Source organism: Myotis nattereri, assembly GCF_964212035.1.
Source record: "Myotis nattereri genome assembly, chromosome: 15".
Taxonomy (NCBI): Eukaryota; Metazoa; Chordata; class Mammalia; order Chiroptera; family Vespertilionidae; genus Myotis; species Myotis nattereri.
The window spans coordinates 37,499,706-37,515,917 of NC_138090.1; the positions used below are offsets into that span (position 1 = coordinate 37,499,706).

The 16,212-nt window shown below is 43.5% G+C and overlaps 1 protein-coding gene across 3 annotated transcripts in view; it reads right to left on the reverse strand.

The window, feature by feature from the left end:
• Positions 1-16,212, reverse strand: part of ZFP30 (ZFP30 zinc finger protein) — a 59,330-nt gene that overhangs the window by 9,808 nt on the left and 33,310 nt on the right. For 2 of the 3 annotated variants that reach the window (XM_081106679.1, XM_081106678.1), the window contains exons 2-3: positions 10,584-10,710; positions 8,208-8,303 (exon numbers count right to left, since the gene is read on the reverse strand). In XM_081106679.1, the coding sequence (XP_080962805.1) occupies positions 8,208-8,244 (37 nt within the window). In that variant the 5' untranslated portion in view covers positions 8,245-8,303; positions 10,584-10,710. Of the gene's footprint in view, positions 1-4,661; positions 5,843-8,207; positions 8,304-10,583; positions 10,711-16,212 lie in introns of those variants that run through there. The other variant, XM_081106680.1, reaches the window with a different exon arrangement.

Sequence of the window (16,212 nt, forward strand, 5' to 3'; positions counted from 1 at the left end):
CATAGCTCTCACCAAGGCACTGACACTGGGGGCTGGGAAACGGCTTAACGTTTACATAGACAGCCGTTATGCATTTGCTACAGCTCATGTCCACGGGGCAATTTACCAGGAAAGAGGGCTATTAACAGCAGAGGGACGGACAATAAAGAACAAACGGGAAATTCTCGACCCGCTTGCAGCCTTATGGCTTCCCGCAAAGCTAGCCATTATCCACTGCCAAGGGCACAAGAAGGCAGATGACCCAGTGGCAAGAGGTAACCAAAAGGCTGATCAGGCAGCGGCCTTCACCTCGGTCCCCACCATGGCTTTACAACTACCAGACCCCGGGGACCCAGTTCTACCAGACCAGCCCGGGTACTCTCAGGAAGAGCTGCAGTGGATCAGGAAGCTTCCCCTCGCCCAGGAGGTGAAGGGATGGTGGTACACCTCAGACAAGGAACTCATACTACCGGACTGGCTTGGGGTCACAGTGTTAGAACGCATGCACTGGTCCACCCACTTGGGAGCCCGGAAATTAAAAGACTTAGTCCAGCATGCTAGAATCAAGATTCACCAACAGGACTCCAAAATAAATCGAATTGTGACCTCCTGCAAGACCTGCCAACTCACAAACGCGAGAGCCAGGTCAGGCGAACAAGGAACCAGGCTCAGAGGCACCAAACCGGGATCACAATGGGAGGTCGACTTCACTGAAGTCAAACCAGGGAAGTATGGTTATAAATATCTTTTAGTGTTCATAGACACCTTCTCTGGCTGGGTAGAGGTGTACCCAACCAAGCATGAAACAGCCCACACTGTGGCCAAGAAGCTACTGGAGGACATCTTACCCAGGTATGGTTTTCCTGCTATGATAGGATCCGACAACGGACCAGCTTTTATTTCACAGGTAACACAGGCAATAGCCAAGGTCATAGGGGCAGATTGGAAATTACATGGTGCTTATAGGCCCCAGAGTTCAGGGCAGATAGAGAGAATTAATAGAACTCTAAAAGAGACTCTTACCAAATTAACCATGGAGACTGGCGGGGACCGGGTGGCTCTCCTTCCATATGCCCGTTACCGGGTGAGGAACTCTCCTTACACCCTGGGTCTCACCCCTTACGAGATCATGTTTGGTAGCCCCCCCCTCCCCCCCGCATTATCCCTAACCTCAAAGCTGAACTTGTTGAGTTTGAAAATCAGGAGATATCTTTTCTCTTAAGAGGACTGCAGAGGGCGCACGAGGACATCTGGCCGTGCCTCCACGCTGTCTAAGAGGCTGGCCCAACCCCGACGCCTCATCTGTACAAGCTGGGAGACTGGGTGTACGTCAAGAGGCACCGCAGGCAGACCCTTGAGCCACATTGGAAGGGTTCCTACGTCGTCGTGCTGACTACACCCACCGCTCTCAAGGTAGACAGCATCACAACCTGGATTCATCACACCCACACTCGCCCAGCCGACCCCTCTGCGATCCAGAAGGACTTCGTCGTGCAATGGAGCATCGACCAGGACCAACGCAACCTGCTAAAGCTCAAGCTACTGCGCGCTCGACCTGCCTGCTGCTGGTAACCTTGCTCGCGATCACTCCTGCCACTGAGAGCCCACACACTCCCTATAATGTTACCTGGCAAATTATAGACACTAACTCAGGGGTAGTTCTTAATCAGACTTCTTGGATCCACCCCAAAAATACCTGCTTCCCTGAGCTGCGAGTAGACCTCCAAACTCTCTTCCCAATGAACAACGGACTCTGGGGGACCCAGATCTGCCTGTCTGCTGCAATGCGCCAAGGGGATGATGACTCAAAACCATTAAGAACCCTCTATTTTTATGTCTGCCCCGGGCATTCGTGAGCTCGGAACTGGGAAAATGACCCCTGTGGAGGCACTGGAGACTATTTCTGTGCTTCCTGGTCGTGCGTGTCAACCGGACACATTTGGTGGGAGGTCCCAAAAAAGGGTGACCTAATCACCGTCGGATGGCCGCCTTCTCTACCTTGACCCCCCCCCCACCCCCCCCACCCCCGCATGGCCGTAGCCACTGCAACCCCGTGAGCATCTCCTTCACAAAAGAGGGAAGAGCGGCTACTGGATGGGACACTGGAAAGACTTGGAGATCCCGAATTTATACTTGCAGGGGGAACTTGCATTCTGCAGACCCTGGAATGTTGTTTACCCTCCGAGTCCAAAACAGCCCCCTTCACTATAATTCCCCTGTGGGAGTGGGGCCCAACAAGGTACTAGTTCCTCAGCCTCGGCCTACTACACCCCGAGTGTCCACAACCAGAGGAACCTGGGCCCCGGCATCACAGCCCTTTACCCCACCTATGCCTACCACGGGGAAACTGGTCCCGGGTCATGCCTCACCGTCTGAAGCAGACCCTCTTTTAAGCATGGTCATAGGAGCCTATTATGTTTTAAACGCCTCCAGGCCCGACCTAACCAAATCTTGCTGGCTCTGTCTAGATGTCGAACCACACCGTATTATGAGGGTGTCGCGGTTAAGGGCAATTATACAACAGCCATGACTGTCAGCTCCTGCAGGTGGCAGCAAGCTGCTGCAAGACTAACCCTTCAGGCAGTAATGGGGCAGGGGGCTTGCATAGGCAACGTACCCTCTGAGCGGTTGCATCTCTGCAACTAAACTCTAGCTACCCCTGACGAGGCAGCATATCTTTTGCCTCCTGAGAATGCATGGTAGGCCTGTTCCAGTGGCCTCGCTCCTTGTGTCCACTCCCTGGCCCTTAATTCCCAGAAGGAGGGCTTTTGCATACTCGTGCAGTTAATTCCCAAGTTGATGTACCACTCAGAGAAAGAAGTACTTGATAAATTCGATGCCGCTAATCCCCGAAGTAGAAGGGAGCCTGTCACTGCCCTAACTATGGCAGCCCTCTTGGGATTAGGACTAGCGGGAGCAGGGACTGGAATATCCTCACTTGTCATATAAGACAAGAACTATGGAGCCCTAAGAGCAGCCATTGACTTAGACATAGAAAGAATTTCTATTACCCATTTACAGGAATCTCTCACTTCCTTGTCTGAAGTAGTGCTCCAGAACAGAAGAGGACTAGACTTGCTATTCATGCAACAGGGGGGCTTATGTGCAGTTTTGGGAGAGGAATGTTGCTTTTATGTTGACCATTCAGGTGTGGTTAAAGAGTCTATGGCTCTCATAAGGGAAGGATTGCAGAAGCGAAAGCTAGAGAGACAGCGGTCTCAGTCTTGATATGAATCCCTGTTTAGTTGGTCCCCATGGTTAACCATTCTTATTTCCACCCTCGTCGGACCCCTTGTAATCCTCCTGATCTTGCTAACTTTTGGCCCTTGTATCATCAACAAACTAGTCCAATTTGTCAAGGAATGCATAGGGGTTGTTCAGTTAATGGTCTTACAAGCCCAATACCGGCCTCTAGCAATGGAAGACGAGATGGAAATGCAGTCCGTCTCATGACTGAGCCGTGAGTTCCAAGACAAGGGGGGACTGAAAGGACAAAGCAGAAACAGACTCTCCTCCTGCTCCTCCATCTTGTCTTGTAGGGCTGGGCCCTCAGCCCAAACCCCCTCCCTTTTCTGAGAGTGACCACAGGAATGCCAGTAATGTCCTAACACCCCCAACCACCACTTGAGTGAACCAATGAAGCTCCAGGAACACAGCCAAGGTCCTAATAAGGCTATACCACAGGATACTCCCTATGCGTCCCTGATGACCAATCAGGAAATGGTGGGGAATGGCTCAAACTTTAGAATGTGTTGGTCACTTCCTAACTTTTGTACTGTAAGACCCTGCTAAAAAAAAAACCCTGACCTAAATGACCAATCTCTGTAACCTACGTCACTTACCTAAGCCCACCCAAATGACTAGCCCTATATAACCTTTGTTCTCCTGGGGCTCGCTCTCGCTCATCTCGCCACTGCGTCGGATAGAGGCTGGGAGCCAAACCCGGGTTTGAATAAAGACTCTTTGCTTTTGCATCGGAAAAGGCTCCCTGGTGGTTGGTTATTGGGGACCCCGAACTCTGGGCATAACAGGCTTGGGACCTGGTCTCCGAAAACAATCTCCCCAAGGTTGCACACCTAGGCTCAAATACAGCACCCTCTCCCCGCCTGGGCACAGAGCCTGGGCGAGGGCAACAAACTCCCTGGGTTCGCACATCCAGGTTCAAATTCAGCGCAGCCTCTCTGCTAGGGTGCAGGGTCTGGTTGTGGGAAACAAACTCCCTAGGTCTGCACCCCCAGGACCAAATTCAGCGCTGTCTCCCCGAGTGGGCACAGGACCCAGTCGCAGAAAACAGTGTCCTCAACAATGCGCACCCAGGCCCAAACTCAGCAGTCTCCCTGCCTGGGTGCGTAGCCTAGTCGTGGGAAATAGATTCCCCAAGTTCGCACACATCCAGACTCAAACAGCGCTGTCTCCCTGCCCTGCGTGGGCGCGGGATCTGGTCCCAGGAAACAGTCTCACCAACGATGCGCACCCAGGCTAAAACTCAGCACAGTCTGCCCGCGGAGGCTGGTCGTGGGAAATAAACTTCCCGCCTCCGACACCAAGGCTAAAAGTCAGGCAGAGCTGCTGCTGCTGCTGCTACTGTGTGCAGACAGCCCCACTGTGCAGCCGGGGTCTGGCAGTTCCTATGCCGCTGCCCCGGGGGGCGGCTGGGGAGGGGGATTGGTTTTGTGACTCACAGAAATCTGTGGCCAGGGTTCCTGGAGTCTTGGTGTCCCTGGGTCTGCAGCTGTAGTCTCAGGTCTTCTACCAGAGTGGCTGTGGGGTTCCGGTTTGCTACCTAGACCAGACTGGGTGGTGGCAAGGCTAGGATCCCAGCCTCAAGCAGTTCCGTTCTTCAAGATGGCGTGGTCTCCGCGCCGCTGGTGTCCTCCCCGGAGTGTTTGCGGCGGCAGCGGGGTTTTGCGGTCTAAGACTGCCCGGATTGGCAGCCCCTTGAAAAACCTGCAGGACCTAACTGTCCCTATTTCACTCTCACACACACACCCATACACGTCCACACACTCCTCTATGGCTCCCTCACTCTCTCACACCCTCTCCCTCCCTGCCTTCCTGCCGATCGCCATCTTTCCTCTCCCCGAGAAATGTTATTTCTATTTGCAGGGTATCAGCTTCAATTAAAAAGAAAATGAGAAGCAAATTACTTGGTCATAAAATTAATGTTTCCTGAGGTATGATGTCTTTAATAATTTTTTTTTGTTTGCTTATACAATTTGGTATGGGAATACAAAATATTTATGACAGAGGCGTTTTTAGTCACATTGACACTGGGGTTAATGTATCAAGAGTTCTGTAAACATTAAAACCTTATGACCACAGAATTCTACTTCTGAGGATCAATACTGATCAAATACTAAACATTCCATACTGAATTACAATAAAATACTAAATAATCCTCACATTCTGCTTGTTATCTTGCTGTTTATTTCACCAAGGAATTAGAAGCAATTGAAAGAAAAACAGTTCTTCTCTTCACCACATTATCCAACCAATTTATGTGCATATCCTTACCATAGGCATAATTTTCCTTCATAAATTGGCTCCTACTCTTTCCCATCTACTAAAGGTCATTGCTTACAAAACAATCCTCTTTTTTTTTTTTAAATATATTTTATTGATTTTTTACAGAGAGGAAGGGAGAGAGATAGAGAGTCAGAAACATCGATGAGAGAGAAACATCGATCAGCTGCCTCCTGCACATCTCCTACTGGGGATGTGCCCGCAACCCAGGTACATGCCCTTGACCGGAATCGAACCTGGGACCTTTCAGTCCGCAGGCCGACGCTCTATCCACTGAGCCAAACCAGTTTCGGCAACAATCCTCTTTTCATACTCCTTCAATTTTCCTCTCTTTGAAATCATTGCCTTCAGCCTATATATGTGTTCTAATATTACACACCTTAAAAAAAATGCATTTCCTTTATCCCATGCATGCTTTTATGGCAAAGTTCTCCGAGTTGTGTATACTTATTTTTACTACTGCCATACCTTTCATTTCCCTTTTCTTTTATCTTCCAATAACTTTTTAAAAAAAATATTGATTTTTTACAGAGAGGAAGTGAGAGAAATAGAGAGTCAGAAACATCAATGAGTGAGAAACATCGATCAGCTGCCTCTTGCACACCCCCCACCGTGGATACCCTGCAACCAAGGTACATGCCCTTGACCGGAATCGAACCCGGGACCCCTCAGTCCGCAGGCCGACCCTCCATTCACCGAGCCAAACCGGTCAGGGCCTTCCAATAACTTTAAAAGAAAACTTTATTACAAGAGCATTATTAACATACACAAAAAGGAATAATAAACATCCATGTATCTATGACCCAGCCTCATTAACCCAAGCCCAATCCTAGCCTATTCTGTTCACATTATTTTTTATTTATTTATATTTTTTTGTATTTATTAAGTTTTTACATATGTGTCCTTATCCCCACATCCCCCCCCCATCCCCCCCCCCCCCTCATGCCCTCACCCTCCTGTTGTCTGTGTCCATTGGTTAGGCCTATATGCTTGCATGAAAGTCCTTTGGTTGACCTCTCCCCCTTACCCCCACCCTCCCCTACCTTCCATCTGAGGTTTGACAGTCTGATGCTTCTCTGTCTCTGGATCTGTTTTTGTTCATCAGTTTATGTTGTTCATTATATTCCACAAATGAGTGAGATCATGTGATATTTATTTTTCTCTGACTGGCTTATTTCACTTAGCATAATGCTCTCCAATTCCATCCTTGCTGTTGCAAATGGTAAGAACAAATTCCATATATTAAAAGTATTTTTTGCACTTCTTTCAGAATTTATCTCTAAAAGTATTTTTAAAAACATAATCATAATATCACTATCCAAAACTAAATAATGAACAATTCTTAATATCATCAGAAATCAGCCAAGCCAGCATGGCTCAGTGGGTGAGCATTGACCTAGGAACCAGGAGGCCTGGATTGCAGACTTGATCCCAAGTGTGGGGTGCGCAGGAGGCAGCCAACTGGTGATTCCTTCTCATCTCTGATGTTTCTATCTCTCCCTCTCTCTCCCTCTCTGAAACCAACTTTTAAAAAATCATACTTTCAACTATCTCTAAAATCATAATTGATCCAAATCTCATAAAGTACAACTGGTTAATATGTTGTTTACATCCTTTTTAATCTATAGGTTCTCCTGCTATCTTTTGATTTCTTTTACAATTTATTTGTTGAAGAAATTGTTTTTGGCTCTGTAGTTTTTCCCATATTCTGAATTTTGCTGATTATATCTTCCTATTAATTGATAATTGGCTTTAGAAATTTGATCAGACATAGTATCAATTTTGTTGACAAAGTTATTTCCTAGGTAATATTGTGTCCATACATTAGAAGAAATATAATGTCTGTTTGTCTTTATTTTTGTGATGTGATCAGCATTAATGTTCAATGCCTAGATCCAATAGTTCATTATAGGTTCCAAAATGGAAATATTCAATCATTCTTCATTTATTCACTGAACATTTTATTAATAAAAACATTCTTTACTATAAGAACAGTTCTTATAAGAAAGACAAGAGAAATGCTTCTTTTTCTTAAATTTCCTATCTTCCAAATAAGTTAAATCTCTAGTAGTTCCCAGTAATGAACAAGTTGCTGTTATTATCATTAAGAATTTATGGGATTAAACATATTAAAGCATATTTTGTTGTAACACATTGCAGTTATGTGTATAGATGCTCAAATGATCCCATCTTTGACAAGTTGGAGCCTCCTCCAATTGGTTCCCCTTCCCTAATTACCCTATCCAATATTACCCCATTCTCCCATCATAATTCTTATTCTATTAATTTTTGTTCATAATACTTAATCACTTCATGATATCTGGTAAGGCATTTGCTTGTGTTTATTGCTTGACTTTCCTACTATAAAGCTATGAAAAAAGGGCAATGAAGAAATAAATACATTAAATAGGCTAAATACAAAAGATGAACTAAAAAGGATATGATCCAAAATACAGGTAAAATGGTTGTCATTTGGGAAGAAAACTTTCCCTCATTGAAATTAGAGGGAAATATGAGTGAAGAAATACGTGGTAATGGAAGTATAGGTATAATTTCTTCGGTGAATTATGCTGCAATCTAAGTTTTCTTCCCAGGTTTCAGGTCTTTTCTTCATAATCAACACCTAAGGGATGTGTTTCCTTCCCAACCAGCAGCACTATACCATGCCATAATGGCTTACCTCTGCCTGATTAGCACTTACTCACCCAGACTCCATCTTTTTTTCTCATCCCTCACCACCATCCAAGGTTCTTTCCCTTGCTCTAATAGGGTAATTACATCTGGCTTAGAAATGGAACATCCTGCATTGGAAAAAAAAAAGAAAAGAAAAATAAAGGAACATAATAAAGAAAGTATTTACTTTATCAAGCTTCAGAACTATAATGAATAATGGGATTAAAAATTACTTATATTTGAGTTATTTCAGGATCATAAGGACAGAGAGGTAGAAACATCATTTTATTTTAATTTAAACCATACAGGCTATCTCTTAAGAGGAAGTTAATGATTGAGAGCATTAGTTTCAAATCCTACTATCACCTGAGTAGCCGGGGCCTCAGTGTTCTCAGTTGTTAAAAGGGAATAATAACAATGTTGACCCATAATATTCTTGTGAGGTTTAATAAACATGAAGCGCTTTGATGAATCCCTAGTACTGAGTAGGTGTGCCATGCCAGCACAGCCAAGGGTGAACCTGAGGGGGCATGGTGAAGGATCAAAGAAAACAAAGAAAATACAGCTGGGGCTCTGCGGATCTCCCATGCCTGAATGAGGACACAGACAGATCCAGCCTGCAAGCCAAGGCTTTATTTTATAGTCAGATCAAAACAAGGGTAGTGGTCAACATGTTTACAATGTTCTTGTGAGTTTCACCTTGTTTTGGCAGCACTTGCTGCACCTCCCACACCCATTAGCTACCTAGGAAGGAACTAGGGAGGGCTATAATGTTAAGCTTAATTATGCTAAGAGGGACTCCAAGCTGGGACTTGTTTGTGGCCCTGGCACAGGTCAATCCAAGGCTTGACCCTATAGCCGCTCCCTACAAGTAGACATTAAATATATTTATTAGGTACTATTTTTGCTATTTTGCTAAGAAGAAAATAATTAATTTCTTGCCAGGATATTCATTTAATGGTAAATGCAAAATTCATGCATTTTAAAGTATTAATCATAAATTAAAGATACGTCCATTGTAGTAAATTGCAAGAGTTCAGTTGAGTTTTAACAGTTGATTCAATCCACCATCATATATAAGCTTTTCCAATAGGTATATAGAGTTAGACACCTTTGTCTTCCTACTCACACTGCAAGTTAGCAGATTAATAGACTAGGTACAGCCCTGGCCAGTGTGGCTCAGTTGGTTGGAGCATCATTCCATACACCAAAAGGTGGTGGGTTTGATTTCAGGTCTGGGCACATACCTAGGTTGTATGAACTGGAGGCAATCAATGTTTCTCTTTCACATCATCAATCTCTCTCTCTCTCTCTCTCTCTCTCTCTCTCTCTCTCTCTCTCTCTCTTTCTCCTCCTTACTCTCTCTAAAATTAGTAAGAGATAATAATAATAAGACTAGCTACAGCAGTATTGAAACCAGATTTCTTTAACAATGGTCTTGATACGGAGGGACTTATAATCTGATAGAGCACCTGAATTAATGTGAAAGATAAACATATCAATTTGAAATCCTAGAATACATATACATATAAGAATAGAGAGTTAAGTTTCTTATATGGAATAGAGCAGTGGTTCTCAACCTTGTTATGCTGTGGACCCACCCCATAACAAAGAAACAGAATTTCCAGAGGATGAGGCCCAGAAATCAGGATTTTAAAAAGATTTCCAGGTGATTCTAATGTGCAGTCAAGGTTGAGAACCACTGGAATAGAGGGTTAAGTTTTTTCTTTTTCTTTTCTAAGTTTCATTTCTCAGGCCGATGCACCTGCTTACTCCCTTTGATCCCAAACAAAGTGATTGAGGAGGTGATTCAGCTGTGAACAATGTATACTATACCAGAAAGCAAGCAGAACTGTTAAGCATGATCAGGCTGACCCCACCAGGAGCCAAGACATCATTTCATTGCCTGACAACCAAGAACAACAGTTGAATTCTGCTGACCCCCAGGACTGAATGCAATTGCATTCTGTTCCCAACCTCAGCCCAATCCATTTTTCCTATATAATCCTGTCCCCCCTGCTCCTTGCTGTAAGACAGGTTTTGGATGCCTGTAAGCTCCCGGCTTCTTGCTTGACTGGCCTTCTTAATAAACGCCTTATATGATTCAACCCTGCCTTCATTATTGGACATTGCATAAGGCAGCCCGAGAAAACCCGGGGGGTTCCCAGTAACAGTTTTACTGTGTTTAAGAATTTACAATTAGCAGTCTTTAAAGATAGGCAATTACACAAAAGGCAAAGAAAGATATAAAGATCATTAAATTATGGGGAAATTGACAGTGCTATTTAACAGCTTAATAGTAAAGGTGCCTATTTCAAAACCACAAAGATATTCAGCCAATTTTTAAAAAGATAGCCCTGAAATCCAGTCCTGTTAAGTTCTAAATTATCTGATACAGATAAGCTTACCCACTGACACCAAGTTGCTATAGTTCTCTAATATCACATCTCTGTACAAATTCCTCTGATATGAGTTCAGGCATTTCCACTCTTCCTGAGAAAAGTCTATAGCCACATCTCTGAATATCACCAAATCCTGAAATGACAAATTCATATATTATTTGTAAAATTATTTCTGAAAAGGGCCAATACTTTAGGGTTTGCATGCCACATATGGTCTCTGTTGTATTTCCTCCCATTTTCCCTTCATTTAAAAAATTATTTCAAAATATAATTAGCTCAATCTGGTTCACAAGCTATAATTTGCCCACCAATGCAATAGACAAAACTGCCTCTGTACTGTGGGATATCTACTTTTATATCTGTTCAGGTAATTATCAGAATTTCCCAATTAATTAAAATAATGTTCATAAGAACATTGCTTACAATGGGCCTAAAAATTCTCAATAAGTGTGATTTACTCTAACCTCTATTCCTTTAAGGATTTGAGAAAAAAATTGATAGAATTCTTTTCCCCAAATGAACCATAAAATATCTATTTTTAAAAAGTAGAGTTTACATAAACAAATTTCTTCCAGACCTAACTTCATCATTATGTTCTATCATTAGCATTTTTCCTAATTATAACATCCTTTATTGAATATTTTTAATATACAATATTCCGAAGTAACCATGGGGAGGAGAACCAAGATGGCGGCATAGGTTAACGCCGGAGTTTGCTGCTTTGAACAACTACTTCAAAAGTGAAACCAAAAAACAGAAGGGACATCACCCAGAACCACAGGAACGCTGGCTGAGTGGAAGTCCTACAGCTAGGAGGAAAGAGAACCGCATACGGACACTCAGAGGAGACGCAGTGCTGAAGTCAAATTCTGAGGTGCGGAGTGCGCGGAGCGGGCTGGCGGCGGAGTGCACGGTTGGCGTTTTCAATCGGGAGGGAGTCGCAGACTCTGAGCTCCAGATCTGGGCGAGTCTTTAGGGACCCAGACTCAAACGGGAGAAGCGGGACTGTCTGGCTTCGGTCAGAGCGAGTGCAGCTTTCTCTCCGAGGTTTGCAGCCATTGCTGGGACTCAGAGAGGCAGAGCCCCTGGGGACAGGACTGAGAGCCGCCATCACTGCTCTCTCCGGCCCACCCTATTGATGCTGTGCGACCCGCCCCGCCCAAGCCCTGCACAGAGGCATTTGCCGGATTGCCTCAGGCAAAGGCTAGATTAGCACCTCCCTAGAGGACAGAAGTTCTCTCATTGCAGACACAGCTGATTCTCATAGCCACTTGGCCTGGAGGTCAAACCCTCCCTGGTATTAGCTACAACAATCAAGGTTTATAAGACTGCGCACAAAGACCACTAGGGGGTGCACCAAGGAAGCATAACAAAATGCGGAGACAAAGAAACAGGACAAAATTGTCAATGGAAGATATAGAGTTCAGAACCACACTTTTAAGGTCTCTCAAGAACTGTTTAGAAGCCGCCGATAAACTTAATGAGATCTACAAGAAAACTAATGAGACCCTCGATCGTATATTGGGGAACCACCTAGAAATTAAGCATACACGGACTGAAATAACGAATATTATACAGACTCCCGACAGCAGACCAGAGGAGCGCAAGAATCAAGTCAATGATTTGAAATGCGAGGAAGCAAAAAACACCCAACCGGAAAAGCAAAATGAAAAAAGAATCCAAAAATGCGAGGATAGTGTAAGGAGCCTCTGGGACAGCTTCAAGCGTTCCAACATCAGAATTATAGGGGTGCCAGAAGATGAGAGAGAGCAAGATATTGAAAACCTATTTGAAGAAATAATGACAGAAAACTTCCCCCACCTGGTGAAAGAAATGGACTTACAGGTCCAAGAAGCGCGGAGAACCCCAAACAAAAGGAATCCAAAGAGGACCACACCAAGACACATCATCATTAAAATGCCAAGAGCAAAAGACAAAGAGAGAATCTTAAAAACAGCAAGAGAAAGAAACTCAGTTACCTACAAGGGAATACCCATACGACTGTCAGCTGATTTCTCAACAGAAACTTTGCAGGCCAGAAGGGAGTGGCAAGAAATATTCAAAGTGATGAATAGCAAGAACCTACAACCAAGATTACTTTATCCAGCAAAGCTATCATTCAGAATTGAAGGTCAGATAAAGTGCTTCACAGATAAGGAAAAGCTAAAGGAGTTCATCACCACCAAACCAGGATTATATGAAATGCTGAAAGGTATCCTTTAAGAAGAGTAAGAGGTAGAAAAAGGTAAAGATACAAATTATGAACAACAAATATGCATCTATCAACAAGTGAATCTAAGAATCAAGTGAATAAATAATCTGATGAACAGAATGAACTGTTGATTATAATAGAATCAGGGACGTAGAAAGGGAATGGACTGACTATTCTTGGGGGGGAAAGGGGTGTGGGAGATGCGGGAAGAGACTGGACAAAAATCGTGCACCTATGGATGAGGACAGTGGGTGGGGAGTGAGGGCGGAGGGTGGGGTGGGAACTGGGAGGAGGGGAGTTATGGGGGGGGGGGAAAAAAGAGGAACAAATGTAATAATCTGAACAATAAAGATTTAATTAAAAGAAAAAAAAAGAAAAAAAAAAGAAAAGCAAAAGCAAAAGAAGGGAAAGAGAAGCAAAACCAAGAACCATAAAGAACAAAGTTTAGGGAGAATTCCTGGTGATGATTTTGAGATTGGGGCTTTGAGTCAGCTGTGGACTTGAGACATATTGAAGTGAGAGGAATGGGTTGTTTTAAGAAGTGCTGTTATGGGTTACAAGTTGAATTTCCTTTCCTATTCTTCAAGTAATGGAAATAAAGATTCAAATGACTGTTAAAAAAAAAAATTCCATTTTATATATATCTCAGACTTAGTAAATACACAAAATCTCTCACACTGCAATGTCCAATACAGTGGGGCCTTGACTTACGAGTGTCCCGACTAACGAGTTTTTTGAGATACCAGCTGTCTCTCGGCTGATTTTTTGCATTGAGTTGATAGAGTAATTTGAGTTAACAAGCTCCTTAACAAGCTCCTTAACGAGCTCCGTCTCAGAACGAATTAAACTCGTAAGTCAAGGCCCCACTGTATGCTAGCTTAGACACATATGGTTATTGAGCACTTGAATTGTGGCTAGTCCAGATTTAGATGTGCTGTAAGTATAAAATGCACACCAGACACTGATGACTTTCAAATGAAAAAAGAATTGTAAAATACCTCAATAATTTTATGTTGATTACACTTTGAAATGATGCTATTTTGGCTATATTGGGTTAAATAAAACATTAAAATTAACTGCACATTCCTTTTACTTTTTTTAAATGTGACTACTAAAAAGTTTATTATGTAAATGCCTTGCATATTACTCTATACTTTTAATGAGACTGATATGCTATGCTGCCTACTGCATGAAGAAGGCACTATCATTCTATAGAGCATTCAATGTGTGACTACTAGAAAATTTAAAATCACATATGTGGCTCACATTATCATTTTTTAGGACATTGCTACTCTAAAGTGTTCTCTAGTCCTAAGAGTCTCAGATCAAATATCTCCCTCTAGAAACCTCATTTCTGCTTTACCTCTGCTCTAGACAAAGACCAAACACACAGGAGCCACTGAATAATTTGGTCACTTCACAAATGGACACTGATGAAGAAGAGAGGGGCACACAAGAGGAGCCTGGACTGCTGGGCTCCATCCCTCACTAGATTGGAAGAGACTAGGGAGAAGCTGTTGAATGGGCTCTGTTAGAAAGTTTCAGATAATTAATGAAAATGTTTACATAACCTGAAAAAAATTACATTTCATAAAGAGAGAAACACAAACTTACATGAGCCATGATTTTAAAGTTGCAAGAACTGGTCAGATTTCCTCATGGGTAATTCACTGGGGAAGTAGAGTCCACAAAAGCCAGAGCTGGGAAAAGAATTGCCTCAGACCTCCAAATTTTAAAAACCCACACTAGTTCTCCATGCAAACCCTTCACCCGCCAAAACTCAAATAAGTTATGAGAGGTAAGAGATAGTTTAGACAAAATATGCTCTCCACAAAACCACAGGGAAATCAATTACATGAGGATCAATGAGGAACAGAGACTCTCCTGCATGGAAGCACATATCCAGGCACTTTTAGCAGGAGGGCTTCCAGTTAGTCCCCCACTATGGGGAGGCTGATCTGAACTTAAGAATGGGCTGTCCATACCTGCCCTGAGCATATCTATCTCCTCCCATTCCTGACTATACCATCTAAACCAAATCTTCCTTTTAAAACTTGGGTTTGAATGTTTCTTCCTTGACAATGAATTGAGATAATGCTTCAGAGAATAGCAGTTTTGCATCTCATTTTATACATTACAATCATAAGAGATGACACAAATGGGTTACATAAAATCCAGTGGTGATAGATTAGGGAGGTGGGAGAGAGCAAAGGGGTGGGAGGGTGGAGGGAAACCTCTGGGATTGGATGTAAAGTCAAATGAGAAACACATACATCTTTTACATAAGTAGGTACAAGATAGTAAACAGTCAACAATCCTATATAATAAAAGGGTGATATGCAAACCGACCAAACAGTGGAATTGGTGGCTATGACATGCACTGACTACCAGGGGGGCAGATGCTCAATGCAGGAGCTGCCCCCTGGTGGTCAGTGTGCTCCCACAGGGGGAGTGCCCTTCAGACAGAAGCCAGACTGACAGCTGGTGAGCACAGCCATGGTGGCAAGAGCCTCTCCCGCAACATTAAGGATGTCTGACTGCAGTTCACCAGGAGCGGCCTAAGCCATCAGTTGGGCATTTCCCAAGGGCTCCTGGACTACTAAAGGGCTCAGGCCAGACTGAGGGATCCCTCCCTCCCAAGTGCATGAATGTTGTGCACTCTACCTCTAGTTAACATGATAAAAAAAATGAGAGGATTTATGGTCTCCACCCTGGTGCATTGGTTGTGCCCTAAGGGGTCTAGAAAAGGGAATGTTATCTTAGATGCAAAAGACAGTAAGACAGGCTTGGTTAAGGTAAATATTGACTTTTGTCAGGGAAGATTCTAGTTTAGTACATGACTAACCACCATAAACTGTTTTTAGTTTTAAAAAGTTTTCATTTCAGACCATCCTTCGTGGTTATTTTAGGTCTCTGAATTTGCAAAGCCCCTACACAAGCCTTCTCTGAGCTTGTCAGGTTTAGTGTGTAGCCTCATTTTGTCCACACCACTGAGATTTTGCTTCCCAGCAATTGTTATCAGGTGGCTCAAATAATCACAAAAATTCTTCACAGGTCTGAATGTTTCTTATGTTGGTACTTACTTGGCATAGTGTGTTAGTTTTCCAAAGAAGCTCATGCAGACCACCCCTCGAACCTGCACTTGGTGCTAGGATCCAGCAAAAGGCTCATTAAGCCAACCATTTTCTCATCCATAGTGTGAACTTGGGTGAGTTGTCTCTTGGATCCCAGGACCTTCCCTTGCTTGTGGTAGAGGTTCTGACTTTATTTGTGCTGTATTTTTAAATTCTCAAGGTGGAATTAAGGCTAAGGGTCAACAGAACCCAGGCTAACAGGAGAAAGAAGGAAAAAAAATGTGTCTCTGGTTTTAACTTTGTCTTTTCTATTGGAATTGCTTACTGAGAGTCTGAGCAAAAACCTTCG